At 37.2% G+C, this 15465-nt stretch overlaps 2 protein-coding genes across 3 annotated transcripts; one reads left to right on the top strand and one right to left on the bottom strand.

The window, feature by feature from the left end:
• The first annotated feature begins 2559 nt into the window (after nt 1-2559).
• On the top strand, nt 2560-6235 carry LOC132307825 (probable LRR receptor-like serine/threonine-protein kinase At1g12460). Its single transcript, XM_059805699.1, has 2 exons — nt 2560-4400; nt 4498-6235. Exons 1-2 carry the CDS (start codon nt 3235-3237, stop codon nt 5972-5974), a joined length of 2643 nt encoding a protein of 880 aa, XP_059661682.1. The 5' UTR covers nt 2560-3234; the 3' UTR covers nt 5975-6235.
• Nucleotides 6236-6927: 692 nt separating this feature from the next.
• On the bottom strand, nt 6928-11719 carry LOC132307826 (1-aminocyclopropane-1-carboxylate synthase 6-like). 2 transcript variants are annotated; one of them, XM_059805701.1, is made up of 4 exons: nt 11071-11719; nt 10801-10926; nt 8453-8613; nt 6928-8358 (listed from the first exon to the last, which is right to left on the bottom strand). In XM_059805701.1, exons 1-4 carry the CDS (start codon nt 11527-11529, stop codon nt 7512-7514), a joined length of 1593 nt encoding a protein of 530 aa, XP_059661684.1. In that variant the 5' UTR covers nt 11530-11719; the 3' UTR covers nt 6928-7511. The 2 variants fall into 2 exon arrangements, with proteins under 2 accessions (XP_059661684.1, XP_059661683.1); XM_059805700.1 differs by having other exon boundaries at nt 6928-8367; nt 11071-11718.
• Between the last annotated feature and the right edge of the window lie 3746 nt (nt 11720-15465).

The following is a 15465-nucleotide window of genomic DNA, read 5'->3' on the forward strand; positions in this document are numbered from 1 at the left end:
TATGTATGTTTGGAATGATATATTGTCACTTTGTCTAGAACGAGACCAAATGGATTTTTTCTTCCATCGTGTGTTATCGCTTTCTCCAACATTTAGTGTTGAGATGGCAGCTCATGGAGAGAGACACATCATTCAATGGCAGGAGTCGCCCCATCTTTTTGTTCCCATTCGATGGTCAAAAATCTGTGCCCACTCTCGTCCAAATTAATTGTTGAAAATCTTATTGTTGCATGTGAAGTGATCTGCGGACAATTTTGATATCAAGTGGGTGACAAATGCGACTACAGCTTTCACCTCTTCAATGTGAAATGGTTTATTGATACCTTGAATTCATTATATATTTGTAGCCATTTTGATCATTAAAATTTTAAAACACAATGGTCAAAACTCATAACAGCTTGATTACAAGTGGGTTTTTAGTTACATCTTCTTCGCATGACTTGTGAGTTAATTCAGAGTCGTTACTTTAAACTTTCCTGATAATGATTAATTTTAAAAGTTATGCTATGAAATTGAATTGATGCATTGAAATTTAAAAAATCCAACCAAAACTAAATTTAATATCGGGTCGGTTGACGGGGTATAGACGTCGGTGTCCAAGATGCGTGAGGAGTCCGTCGTAGCGTGGACCATACACAGCAAATGTGTCCGGAAAGACTTTGAACATATATAGTTATATATATATATATATATATATATATATGTATGTACGTACGTATGGAGCAGTGATGTAGGTGACGCTCCTACATAATTCGTTTCGCACACGCACACCACTTGCACTCTATTCAAAACGCTGCATGTTTTATACGCTTTGTGATTGCGTAAATTACCGTCAAAGGCCTAGTCGTCATTTGGAGCCGTATTAAAGTACTTGGCAGTAGTTGTTTTCCATTGGTAGAAGCCAGAAGGGTTCTAAGAGAGAGAAAAATCAAAGGCTGCAGTGCGTCGTCACCCACCGTGAGGAAGTCCACCCCCAATAATTTCCCAACTACTATTAATAGTCTAATAAATATACTACCTACAATTGGCATCTCATCAAATGAGGCTCAAAACTCTCTTTAACGGTATTCAATTATCCAAAACCACAATTGGATGGAATCATTTAAAATAAACAAAATCAAGGTTTCATATATTTAAAGAAGACTATTATGATCAATAAGACAATGACATAGGGATATCAAGTTTTTACTTTTAAAAAAAAAGTTAGGGGTTCGAATCTCTATGTAAATATGTATATGTAAGTACCAATTCTGAAAAAAAGAAAAGAAAAAAAGAAGAGTATTATTAAGTAGTTTAAATGGTAAAGCGTTCAATTCCTCAAGCAAGTGTGTCGAATTCTATTCTCCTACTGATCTGAATTGTTTTCTCTTGTGTAGGCACAAATCAATTCTCATCACCACCCTAAAATCTTATTAGGGTTGATATTAATAGTCATAAACAAAGAAACACAACTTGTCCAACAAGTCTAGTCTTTTGGAAAGTCAAAAATCATCTTGGAAACTAATTTCGCAACTTCACAGGGGAGTTCAACTTGTTGAAGATTAGTTGAACCGGTTGAACTTGACGAAATTATCGTTGAACCGGTTAACATGTAAAGTTGAACGGGTTGAAAAAAGTTGAACTCTTTCAGTAACAAATCTTTTTGAATTGTAACCATATTGAGCGAGCTGAAAAAACTTAAACCAGTCGAAGTCTTTGGGAAAGTAATTCAATAAGTGGTATAACCATCCACAACCTCAACAATAATTATATTTAAGTTTTTATGATATGAATAAATTGGTTTGAGAGCTTTATAAATGTTACTACATATTTAAATAGCATGGTTTAAGAAATTATTCAAAATTCATGTAGAGAATGATTCTAGTTGCATACAAGTATTATAATGAAATATGTATTCCTTGCCCTAATATTTGATATTATTTTGAACTTTTACCATTATTCAAGGGAACATTGTCCTAAACTTTTATCATTACATCACCCATTAATCCCTAATATGAAGGGAAAAAAAGTTCAATGCAATTGAATTTTTTTTCATGATGATTGACTTTGAGAAAAAAAATCTGAAACGAGAAGCTTCGATTCAGTGAAAATCTTTTTTCTTTTATTTTAGAGCAGTAATACATCTTATAAATTTAGAAGATAATATATGACCCACTGAAAGGATGTTTTATCTGCCTTCATTTTTGTTATCTTTTGAGAGTCAATCAACATGAAATGGACTATGTAGGGGCAAAAAGTAATTTAGTAAAAAAGATGAGGGGAAGAAAACTACTAGTTTTTTATTTTTTTTTTAAAGTTTAGAAAACTACTTACCACCAAACAAATTGTACGTTAGCTCCTAAACAAGTTAATTTTTTTAAAAAGAAAATGTTATCTTTACGTTTAAAAAACAGACGAATGTCTTCTCAAAGTCCCTGTCACATTAGACTGAAGAAATTTCAATCCAAAGAAGCTCATCACTTCGGACATTCGACCAACCAACCTCTTTCTTTTACTCTATCTATATATAGAACCTATATATACGCGTGTGTGTGTAACTTCGGTTTTTCACATGAGTCTGTGGTGGTGGTGTTGGGGGTCGTGACCGTGGTGGTGGGGTGGTTGGTGAAGGGAATAAATGCTGTTCAAGAGACAGACCCTACTCGGTGGTGGAGAGATAGAAACAACCCAGCTTTTGTTTTCTTTGCTAAAATGTTAGTGCTACAGTAGTGCGTATGTGCACACACAGTAAATAAGATATACGTAAACACACAGAGAGGGACGCATCACACCACGTGGTCGCGATTGTCTGATTTACAGATCAGTTAGTATTTAATTGTCTCACCGGTTACTCTTTCCAGCCAACAACGCAATTCATCACTCCACAACTTCCCCCTCTTTCATTCCACAACCCTTTCCTTTCTCTCTAAAACTCTCTCTTTTTCTCTCTCTACACACACTTGAAACATACAATTTAGGGTTTTGGTAGACCCAACAAAGCTACCAAAACCCCCCATATCTATGTGTCTTCTCCAATATAAGATCCAAAATGAGAGACACTCTAAAGCTGATTGTGATCTCAGCAAACCTTTTTTTCTTAAATGTGACTCAACGGTGAACATGTTGCTGTTTAGTTGCGATTGCCATTTTCTCATAATCGAAACCAATTTAGATAAAACCAGAAGCTTATGTGTAGAAGCGAAGATCTCTACCTTTCGCAATTCGATCCGGCATTTATGAGACTCTGTTGCGAGTATGAAGAGATTCGGGCTCTGTTTCCCTCGCATTCTCTTCTGGTTCGTTTTCTGTTTTCTGGAGTTCACCGTAGTGTTTCCGGTCACCGAGAAGGAGATCTTGCTTCAATTCAAAGCCGACATTTCGAGTGATCCGTACAACAGCTTGAATTCATGGGATTCAGGTAAAAGCCCTTGTGAGGATTACAAGGGTGTGTTCTGTAATTCCGATGGGAATGTGGTGAAGATTGTGTTGTGGAACACTAGTCTCGCCGGAGTTCTGTCGCCGTCCTTGTCGGGATTGAAAGCTCTCCGGATTATTTCCTTTTTTGGGAATCTATTCACCGGCAACATTCCGTCCGAATACGGGGAGATTCAGACACTCTGGAAGATCAATTTGAGCTCCAATGCCTTATCTGGGTCGATTCCAGAGTTTCTTGGTGATTTGCCCAACATTCGATTTCTTGATTTGTCAAGGAATGGGTATAGTGGAGAGATTCCAAATGCTTTGTTCAACAATTGTAACAAAACCAAGTACATTTCTCTTTCTAGAAATAATCTTTCTGGTTCAATTCCTCTTTCCATAGCAAATTGCTCCAATCTTCTTGGAATTGATTTGTCTTTCAATAATCTTAGTGGAAGCCTGCCCTCACAAATTTGCGATGTTCCGAATTTACTGTACTTATCTTTGGGAAGCAATGTGCTTACCGGAAGTGTTCAAGAACAGATTTCGGCGTGCCAGAGCTTACAACTCTTTGATATTGGAAGCAATTTGTTCACTGGGTTGGCCCCTTTTGGGGTTGTTGGATTGAACAATATTACATATTTCAATGTATCGCATAATAGGTTTGAGGGGCAGATTCCAGAGATTGAAACTTGTAGTGAGAGATTGGAAACTTTGGATGCTGCAGGAAATGATTTGTATGGGGAAATCCCATTGAGCATCAAAAGTTGCAATGTCCTTGAGAAGTTGGACTTGCGGTTTAACAGGCTAAATGGCAGTATACCAACTGAGATTGCGGATTTGAAGAGCCTTGTGGTCATTCGATTGGGGAATAATTCAATAGGTGGAACAATTCCGTCAGAATTTGGGAGCATTGAATTGCTTCAAGTTCTGGATTTGCACAATCTCAACCTTGTTGGTGAAATTCCAGACGATATAAGCAAATGCAGGTTTCTTCTTCAGCTGTGAGTCCAATTACCCTCTTTTTTTTCGATGAATAAGTCCAATTACATCAACATTGCTTAGAATCAAACTTGAACCAATTATGTAATGTTGCTGCAGGGATATTTCTGGTAATGCATTACAAGGAGAAATCCCACAAACCATTTATAACATGTCATACCTTGTACTTCTTGATCTACATCATAACCAGCTCAATGGAAGCATACCATCCAGTATTGGGAATTTGTCAAACCTCAAAGTTTTGGATCTGTCAGAAAATTCACTGTCTGGGCCAATCCCTTTATCATTTGGGAATTTGGCAAATTTAACTCATTTTAATATCTCTTATAACACACTCTCAGGTGAAATTCCTTCGGTAGCTACCATCCAACGTTTTAATTTCTCAGCATTTTTTCACAATCCAGGGCTCTGCGGTGCCCCATTGGACACTCCCTGCTCAGGCAATGGCACTACTTCAGCGTCGGGAAAACCTAAGCTGAGTGTTACTGCCATTGTAGCAATTGTTGCTGCCGCGGTTATTCTTACTGGTGTTTGTGTGATAACCATTGTGAACATCAAGGCTCGCAGAAGTAGAAGAGACGACGAGACAGTGGTTGTGGAGAGCACTCCAGTTGGTTCCACGGATTCAAATGTCATTATTGGGAAGTTGGTTCTCTTCAGCAAAAGTGTGCCCTCAAGGTATGAAGATTGGGAAGCTGGCACCAAAGCTTTGCTTGACAAGGAGTGCCTGATTGGCGGCGGATCAATTGGAACAGTTTACAAAACAAATTTTGAAGGTGGCATCTCAATTGCAGTAAAGAAGCTTGAGACTTTGGGAAGGATGAGAAACCAAGAAGAATTTGAGCACGAGATTGGAAGGTTAGGAAACCTTCAACATCCTAATCTTGTTGCTTTTCAAGGTTACTATTGGTCCTCTAGTATGCAGTTGATTTTATCAGAATTTATTCCGAATGGAAATTTGTATGACAATTTACATGGACTCAATTATCCTGGCACAAGTACTGGTGTCGGCAATAGTGAATTGAATTGGTCTAGGAGGTTTCAGATTGCTCTAGGGACAGCGAGAGCCCTCGCTTACCTCCACCACGACTGTAAACCTCCAGTTCTTCATCTCAACATCAAGTCCACTAATATACTCTTAGATGAAAACTATGAGGGCAAATTGTCTGATTATGGGTTGGGAAAGTTGCTTCCCATGCTCGATAACTATGGTTTAACAAAATTTCACAATGCAGTTGGGTACGTTGCTCCAGAGTTGGCTCAAAGTCTCAGACTGAGCGACAAATGTGATGTTTATAGCTTTGGGGTGATTCTATTAGAGCTGGTTACAGGGAGGAAGCCAGTGGAAAGTCCGGCAGCGAATGAGGTTGTGATTTTGTGTGAATATGTTAGGGGCTTGATAGAGAGTGGCATTGCTTCAGATTGCTTTGATAGAAGCTTGCGCGGTTTTGTAGAGAATGAGTTGATTCAGGTCATGAAGTTGGGATTGATTTGTACTTCTGAGGTGCCTTCCAGGAGACCAAGCATGGCTGAAGTTGTTCAGGTGCTCGAGTCCATCAGATCAGGAGTGGAATAGTAGTAATTAGAATGTAATGGAGGGCCTCTGTTGGACCACCTTTGTGGAGTTGGCAGTGCCTGATACAAGAGATGAAAGATGGTAGTCTAGCAATCAAAGCTGGAATGAAATTTGGGTTGGTGGAAAGAATAGGAGACCATAGTCAATTAGAGCAAAATAACAGCAGAAAAATTCTTTTGTATTCATTTTGAGTTTTTTGAGATTACCATCATCAATTGTTTCTTGTAATTTTCTCAATAAATCATTCATTTTTTTGGTGCATCTCATTTGCAGACACAAGGATTTGATGAAGTTGACTCAAATACAATGTTATTTTTTAGACAAATCACCTCTAATGAAACAGATAACAGGCCTTTTGCGGGCTTCTAAGAATGCCTTTGCCACAATATTTGGATGATTTGATGGAAAGAGTTACCATTTCATGCTTTTATTATCACCGGCCAAGTCTTGGTTGCTACCAAAAGTAATTACAGCCTTATAATGAGAGAGCTATGATAATCTGGATGGTTGATATTGGGTTATTTGGCATAGACTGCTCAGAGAAGATTCTATTTTCAAATCTAGAACCCATACCTAATTTTTGGTTTCAACTTTTCTCTCGTCATCAACTACATTTGGACATCAGTGCCTTGAATTGGAATAAAAAGAAAGTGACATGTAGTGCCAATGGTTGGCTGCTTGCTATCCAACATTTTTGCATACATAAAGTGGAAAGCAAATTCTCTTCTCACATGTCTGTGAAGTGGATTAATCAGCATTTAGTGGCAGCAAAAGAATCTGTTTGGACGAAAGAATCCTTTATAATTTGAAGTATATGCAAATCATTTATATTTATTCTGCAAAACTATTGGAACTGAATTTCATTGAACATCTGTCTCTACTTGCAACAAAAGAATCATTCATCAAAGAAAGAACCATATGTAACTTTCAAGTATATGCAAATCATGTGTATATATTCTGCAGAAAGATTGGGGAATGAATTTAATTAAATATTGTCACTACTTGCATGCTTTTGCATCAATGGTAAAAGCCTATCTACAATCTTCACAATTTGAGGCATGTAGGGTTGATAAATTGCAAAATATGGGAAAGGATTATCTACGCATTTAGAGATGACAAAGAAGAATGAAGAATAAACTGTGGTGACTAGTAAGAGACAACAACTGGTACATGACATTTGATATACGGCTCTACGATTCTGAATCACTTTCTCTTACCAAGTAACTCAACAACACCACCTCATTTCAATTTCAGATCTTTTAGATGCGCACAAGTTGCATTATATAAACCTCAAAAGACATAACAATTCCAAGGCAACTTAGTCCATTGTTTTCGCAGCACTCTTACTTCGGCCTAAAGCGCAACGAATGCTTCTAAACTGTGCCTGCAACTCAAAAATCACCACAAAAGCATTTTCTACCCAAGGCAGGTTAGTCTGTGCACTGTGGGTGATCAAAAAAAGCATCTTCTACCCAAGGCAACTTAGACTTTGGGTGATATGATTCTGTAACTGGAAATATAATGGCTCAGTACCATGTCAACTGCGAGTTTTACAAAATTCAGAGACTTTCAAAATGCGTTGCATAACTACAGGAATGTCCTTTTCACTTATCGTAGCAAAACAACACCGGAACCACCCAGGTTCAATACATTGACAGGATGATCCAGGAGTTATGCTAACCTTAGCTACGTTCAACAACTTATCCCAAAGCTCAAGCTCTCCTTTCTCACTGTATGAGCGGATTAATCCACTCATGTCAGCCCAACAGTAGAAACCTCCACTGCTTTTTGTGCAATTAATACCCAATTCCTTCAATCCTGCCACAAACTTAATATACATCCTGCTGAGCCTTTCTCTATTGGTTTTGATAAATTCCTTAATGAAATTTGTATCTGAGAGCATGGAGATAAGCAAACGCTGGGTTGGAGCTGATGTGGACGAGAATCTAGCCAATTTTTTAGCAGCAGAAAGCACATTCTCATTATAGGAATATAAAATCCCTATCCTAAAACCAGGAAGGGATAGGTCTTTGGAAAGTCCATAAACTATATGAACCCTATTCCGGTTGAAATCCTCCGACTCAATGATTTCTGCCATGCTGACAAACTCTTCACTTCCGTGAGTGGATCCTGCTAATATTTCATTGGAGATAATATGGATGTTCTTCTCTGTAGCAAAGTCCAAGAGGCTGTAAAGTGTTTCCCGATTGAGCAGAGTGCCTACAGGATGTGAGGGGTTTGAAATTATAATCCCACGAACTTTTAGGCCACGTTTCTTTGCCTGGTTAAATGCTCGATCAACAGAAGTTATATTTAAACTGAAGCTGTCTGCACTGCGGCAAGGAACAGGTATGATCTCTACTCCAGTTCGCCATTTTACATCCCTGTCAAGACTGCATATTTATTTTCGAATTCAGTTTCTATAATGGATAAATAGCGATTAAAAGGAGAAATTTATTTTGGAGATAAAAAATTTACTCGGGGCAATACGGTGAGGGAACAAGGAATGCATTTCCCACATCTGCCAAGCAGAAGCTGAGCATCTCAATTGCAGGGGTTGCACCAGCTGTTAATACAATTTGTGATGGGCTGAAAGACACTGATCCTTCCATGACTTGAGACATAAATCCAGCCACAGCCTGCAGTACACCTGAAATTAGGATAGGAGCACAAAGCAATTCAAAGAGATACAACAACAAATTCTATTCCTTTACAGGAAAGCATCATCTACTGTCCACGGGGATTGGAAGAAACATGATGTTCAAAGTTACAAAAGGCACACTACAATACATAGTCATACATAGTAAACAAGTATGTGCCAAGAAAAAAAAAATTTGGCATCCATGAAAATTTATATATAAACAGAAATCCAAGAGTTCATCAAAGAGGCATAAAAAAAGGAGAGATACATTAAAACAATTAATAGAAATCCATATCTAAATTAGACCTTCCATTTACGTTGACTAGTGTACACTCATATACAAATGCAGCTGTTTGATCATTTGAGACCAGGAATTATGAACACAACAAATAATAACAAGAAAAAGTGGCATTAAACATAGCCACTAAAGCAAACATTTAACTATAATGAGACAAAAGTAAACTACAACAATGAGTAAAACTATAAAATAGACTTCATAAAACAATATTTTAAAGTTACTATATGCACATGGTCAATATGGGAAAACTTCTATCAGAAGGTGGATACAATGGTCAGATACATTTTTCTTATCAAATCCTTGCATTTTATTGATACAGTTTGAGGGTCAAAGAATCCAAGCATCACAGGCTATTGAGATATAACTATCCAACTGTCCAGGCCCAAACTAATTTCATCCACTCTTCCATTTTGCAAAGATCAAATTGAAAGAAAGCGGTAAAACAGGCTTTGCATACTAAGCAAGTTTTGCAACACAAAATTTTGTTAAATTTTTAATTCTAATGTTAAGTAGGAAAAAGCAGTTGTAGCATAATGATAAAAAGATCATAAGTGGAGGGGTGAAGTTTGTCAATTAAATAAAAATTAAGAAAGTAGCAATTGCCAAAGTTGGTTAGTTCATATCAGGTCTTGAAATGGAGCGGATTTGACCTGAGATCCTATCCAACCCCAAGTCCATTTTAACGAGTTTGATTGTAACTGAATCCAAATGAAAAACAGGCGGGGTATGGATTTTCGTTGAAAGGTCTGTTGTGGATTCGAGCTGGATGTGATTTAGGTGATTCTTAAATAGATTGAGTTTTACTCAAGACCCGCCCGAATTAAGTATATTTTACTCTATATGGATGCTGTTTAAATTATATATGGGTCTGATATGGATCATGTCCACATGACCCGACTTGAAATCAGATCCAGATATGGATTTGAATCGAAATTGACATGAATTTGTTCCAAACCGGCTCTTTTTCTAGCCCTAGTTCCTATAAACCCAATACCAATCACATAAAAATAGGTAAGAATTTTATTGTAATTTCATTCATTTAAGCACTCTCTGAGATTTAGAAGGACCTAAAATTGGGCCCCACACTTTCACCTACTATGCATGCATTATATCCAGCCCGCATTATCCTCAGGTTGCAATATTTTTTAAGTAAACAAATACTTCATATATGATCAGTGACATAGTTCACTCAAATAACATGATGATTCCTCATTTATTAAAATGATTTTTTTGCTAGGATATTAACAATTCCATAAGCTAATTGACATAGTAAACAAACACCATCGTCTCATGGCTAATAACATCGCATCAAAAATTCAAAATCTATCTCATGTGAGAGTCATGTATTAAGAAAGTAGAGTTTACAGCTGTATAAAAGTTTTGCAACAGACTTAAGTGTCACATAAGCTACTGTTATTAATACACTCATGAAAGATTGTGCAAGTAAACCATCTAAGCAGGGAATGAGATTGACTTCATGACTACATGATTAATTATAATGCCTAGTTAAATTAAAATTTGGTCTCGATATAACCAACAATGTAATATAACTGCATATTGATTGCAATTGTAAAAGTGAATGAGCTTTGCAACAGACTTAAGTGTCACATAAGCTACTGTTATTAATACACTCATGAAAGATTGTGCGAGTAAACCATCTAAGCAGGGAATGAGATTGACTCGTGACTACTTGATTAATTATAATGTCTAGTTATATTATAAAATTGTCTGGATATAATCACAAAGTAATATAACTACAGATTGAATGCAATTGTAACAGTGACTGAGTATATAAGAAATACAAAAACATATAAGCAACAATGAATATACATACTTCTCAAAAAGGACACATTGGATCCATTGAAACAGAGAAAGAGTTAACAATACCACTTTCAACTCCATCAAACCATCAAATGGCTGATAGGATGCAATTCCACTTATACTCAAATCTCTGCCAATAATTGAATCCTTCGCATTCTTCGCTAGCCAGTCTTGAACCAAATCCAAGGACAACTATATTCACCAAAACCCCAAAACTCATCAATCAAAACACAGCAAAATCATCAATTAAAAACTATAAATATCAATCAATCAACCCCAATCAATGTTGTATGTATATGTAATTGTATGTACATGTACATAAACACACATACTCACCTTGTTCTCAGCCAATCCAAGCTGTATAACACCATCAGGATTACTTGCCTCATCATACGGATTTTCGGAAACCCTTTTCAATCCAACATGGTAAGGACTATCCGCTTGCTTACCAATAGAATTAGCCCTGGAAGATATATAAGCTGGCCCACTTGACCCTCTTGGAGAGAGAACAGACCGAGATTGAGACCTGGACAACCCAGAAGATAACTCCGTCACCTCCGACGGCGGTGGTTGTGGGTCCGAACGGTTGCGTTTGAGGTATAGCTGCCAGAAGTAGAAGAGAGCACAGGGTATGACTGAGCCCAGAACGAGGCCTCCTCTGCCCTGAACCACTCCTTGTAAGGGCACGATGACCCTCATGGCTGTAGTAGCTCCTCCGCCGCCACCTGCGGTGTTGGTGGTTGGTTTTGTGGTGTCTTCGTCGGGTTGAGCGATGGGGATTCGAGTCCGGGTCATGGTTGGGACATGGTGAACAGCCGGAATCTGACGACAAGAAATGGTGGTTGCGGTGGCCGGAGGGGACGGAGAGTGCGAAGGAGTGTCGTAGAAGAGAATGTTTTGTTTGTTTTGATGGGGAGTAGAAGCGAGAGGGTGACTGACTGTCTCTCTCTCTATATGTACATGTTTCTCTCTCTATATATATATTCAATTTCAATTTGCTACTGATAATTGACGATTTTGCGCCGTTCCTTGTTTGCGGGGCGGAGAGTGGATCCAGTTGTTGGGATTTTTTTGGGGATCGTGTGAGTTTACCGAAATGTCCCCTTTGGTGGGTTTGTAATTGTCGAAATTAGTTAATACTACTAATTCAAATACTTACCAAAACAAACTTCTTTAAGTTTTTTCTTTTTAATTATTATTAAAAAGGAAAACACAGGCAAAGCCACTCATTATTAGGGATGGCTAATTCCCCATCTCCGTCCCGTCCCGTTTATAGTAGAAATGGGGACTCTTTTATGTAAATGGAGATGAAAATGTCTAGGGCGGAGGCGGGAATGGGGTAAACCCGTCCCGTCCCAATTAAGTGTGAAATTACTAATATACTCTTACATTTAATAATTTATTACTAAATTAGATTTAGTATATATATGAAAATAAGAAAAATTATGTTTTTTTTTAATAAAAATAATATATGTTAATCGGGGTCGGGGGGATAAGGGTTAGGGAGTGGGGTCAGGTATAGGGGTGGTGGTGAAATTTTAAGCAGGGATAAGGGCGGGGATGGGGATTGAAAAATTTAGCGGGGATGGGGATGTGGAATGGATCTCCGCCCCTCCCCATTGCCATCCCTACTCATTATTATTCTAACTCGAACATTCAACTTCCTATTTATAGGGAAGAGGTGACACCATCTCGACTGAGTTCTTAGTATTAAATTTTTTAAGTTGATTATGTATTTTGTATGATGTTTGATTTTCAATCTTGCTAGTTATTATAAGGGGGTTTTATCTCACATTGAGTTCAATAAAAAGAGAAATACGTATACATGAGTTGGGTGTTTGTCCAATTTAATAGTTTAATATTATGAGTTGGATCGCGAAACACTCAGTTAATTATATTTGGTATCAAAGCCAAACTCATTAATTCGGTGTCACGTTTGGAGGGGTCCGAGTCAATAGTCCGGGTAGGCAGGATCGTCTGATCGCAACGAGTGCGTTATATGTTCGGATGGAGAAGATTGTTACAACGAAAAATGAGGGTGTTACAAGTGATGTGAAATTTTCACATATAAAAGAAAAAATATAAAGTATAATACATCATATTTTTGTTGGGTAAATTACATTGACCTCCCATGAGGTTTGGACAAATCTCACACAAGTGAAGCGTTTCAGATTCAATGTTTTGACCTCCCTTGAGATTTGGGTGCATGCTCAATAACCCCATCTCCATCAAAACTTGTAAAAAAAAATCATAAAATGACCAAGTTGCTCTTACACTAATTTTTTTTATGGGTAAAGTACACAGACACCCCCTGAGGTTTGGGGTAAGGACAGCCAGATGAAAGTTTACCTATTTTTGGATAACCACACCCCCTCGTAAAATTTGCCATCCAAACAGAGCCTTAAAATATGTGAAAAGTCTATTTTACCCTTCACTATTTTATTAATTTTAATTATAAAATATCAAAATAGTTAAATGACCAAGTTACCCATTTCATCTCTCTCTACCCAACCCCTTTCTCTCTCCTCCACAATCCATTCACAACCCATTTCTCTCTCCTCTCTCCGTTCTCTTTCTTCCTTCTCTTGCCGCTCCAGCACCACCCACCATCCCAATACCACCGCCCACCCGTTCTATCTCTCTCTCTCCACGATTCCACCCCACACCACTTACCATCGCCGCAATCACCGAAACGGAAGACGAAATCACCGCCGCCCGTCAACATCATCATCATCATCCAACAATGGCTTCCGGCGACGATGGAGGCAAGACATGACTTGATTCCGATGACGATTATGATCAAAGGATGACTCTGGCATCATCTGTTGGTGGTGAAGGGTTATGGCTTAAGGTTGTGATTGGGTGTTGGTGTTTGAGTTTGTGATTGCTCCTCTTCCTCCTCTTCAGTCAATCACCTATCTACCCAAACAGAACACAACAAATCAATTTCTCTTATTATTTTAGATCCAGTCAAAATCACCATGGCTTCAATCTTGAGTTGGTTTTTTTTTATTATTATTATTTTTTAATCTTAAAACCTTTGTGATTTGATGCTGATTTATATCTCCAATTTGTGGAAACGAGATCAAAATTACAGTGTATGGGCCTTTGTCGCTGCCTTGTGTGTGTGGATATATATATGTGCGTATCTGTATATACATATGTGTGTGTGTGTGTGTGTGTGTGTGTGGTGAAGTGAAGGGTTGAAGAAATCGAGGCAGAGCGTAGAGCACCTCCATGTGCGTGATTTGCAGTAGTGATGACATATGTGTGTGCATGTGTAATATACAGACAATATATATATGTGTGTGCATTAGTTGTTTGGGTTGGGTCTGTGTTGTAGGAGAGGGGAAAGAGAAGAAGAGGGAAAGGATTTTGGGTTTATTATATGGGTTTTACCCAATAACCCATTTAAATTTATTTGATTCAAGGGCATTTAAGTCAATTGTATTTGTCAATTTTATGTCAAAGGGTAATAAAGTCAATTCACCATTGTTGGGGTGTCTTAGTCCATTTTTTCGAACTTGAGGAGGTGTGAATGTCCAAAAATAGGACAACTTTCATTTACATGTCCTTATGTCAAACCTCAGGGGGTGTTGGTGTACTTTACCCTTTTTTTATTTATTTGCAATATTTTTTTTAAGAGTGGTTAGCGGTGGTGGAAAAAGGAGAGAAAGTAATAAGAGAAATAAGATAGAAAATTGATTTTTTTTTTTTTTTAGATTTTATAATATATTTTGTATTATAAAAATATATTACATATAAGGGTATAATTAACTTTTTGTAATATTAAGAGAGGCCAGAGTAAGAAACCTCAAACGCTCTGTCCATATGAGATTTATCCAAATCTCATGGGAGGTAATTACACCTATTTTATTTATATACAATAATCAATAGTTGTCTCGCTATAATGAATAATACATCAATTACAATTGGCAACATGAATAAAATAATATTAGTGATACTAAATTTATAGTGAAGTAAAAGAACACCCTTTAGGACAAATTTAGAACATGAATCGTACTAATAATTAATAACATAAAAGCTATGAATAAATAAATAAATAAATAAAAGATGCAATACTTATACAAAAATAATAATAAGTAAAATAGAGTTTCAGAAAAAGTTGACATGATTATAGAGGTATGTGTAAATACATTTAGGTGATACTCCTCCTATTTATGTAAGTAATGACGAAACTAGTCAGTTCCAAGATACAACCCAATTAGGTCGGAATAGAATCTCTTCCATGCACCCATAAACACAATACTCTCTCTATCCCAATTTAGTTGTCCATCTTTCATTTTTAGGTTATCTTAATATACTTGTCCACTTACCAAATTTAAACAACATATTTCACATCTTTTCATAAAATACTCTTAAATTTTTTTTTAAAAAAAAATTCAAACTTGATTATATATATTTTTAAACTTGAAAGGGTAGCTTTGTAATTTTTAAAGAAACAATACAATAATTGCATGTCCCTTTAAAAAGTTTAACTCCTCAAAAAAGACATTTAATGGGGGACAAATGAGTATATAAAATAGAATAATATCTCGTAGAAGAAAGAAGTGTAGAGAAAGACATGGTGTAGAGTTTTCATCTTTTTGAATATATCACCTTCGCCCCATCACAGTTAGGGATAGCGAAATTTCCATACCAAGCGGGTCCCTGACCCACCCCGCCCTGTTTATAACAGGTTTGGGGGCCCATTTATGTAAATGGGGAGGG

The sequence above is a fragment of the Cornus florida genome, unplaced genomic scaffold (genome assembly GCF_030987335.1).
Source record: "Cornus florida cultivar Cherokee Brave unplaced genomic scaffold, ASM3098733v1 CherokeeBrave_3.0.0_Hap2_Chr05, whole genome shotgun sequence".
In the NCBI taxonomy this organism is placed as follows: Eukaryota; Viridiplantae; Streptophyta; class Magnoliopsida; order Cornales; family Cornaceae; genus Cornus; species Cornus florida.

Excerpts from the sequence above, each read along its gene's own strand:
- LOC132307825 (XM_059805699.1), top strand. The coding sequence starts at position 3,235 with ATGAAGAGATTCGGGCTCTGTTTCCCTCGCATTCTCTTCTGGTTCGTT. Across the intron at positions 4,401-4,497 it reads TGCAGGTTTCTTCTTCAGCT|GGATATTTCTGGTAATGCAT; the intron begins GTGAGTCCAATT and ends ATGTTGCTGCAG.
- LOC132307826 (XM_059805700.1), bottom strand. The coding sequence starts at position 11,529 with ATGACCCGGACTCGAATCCCCATCGCTCAACCCGACGAAGACACCACA. Across the intron at positions 10,927-11,070 it reads TTGGATTGGCTGAGAACAAG|TTGTCCTTGGATTTGGTTCA; the intron begins GTGAGTATGTGT and ends TGGTGAATATAG. Across the intron at positions 8,368-8,452 it reads CCCTCACCGTATTGCCCCGA|TCTTGACAGGGATGTAAAAT; the intron begins GTAAATTTTTTA and ends ATAAATATGCAG.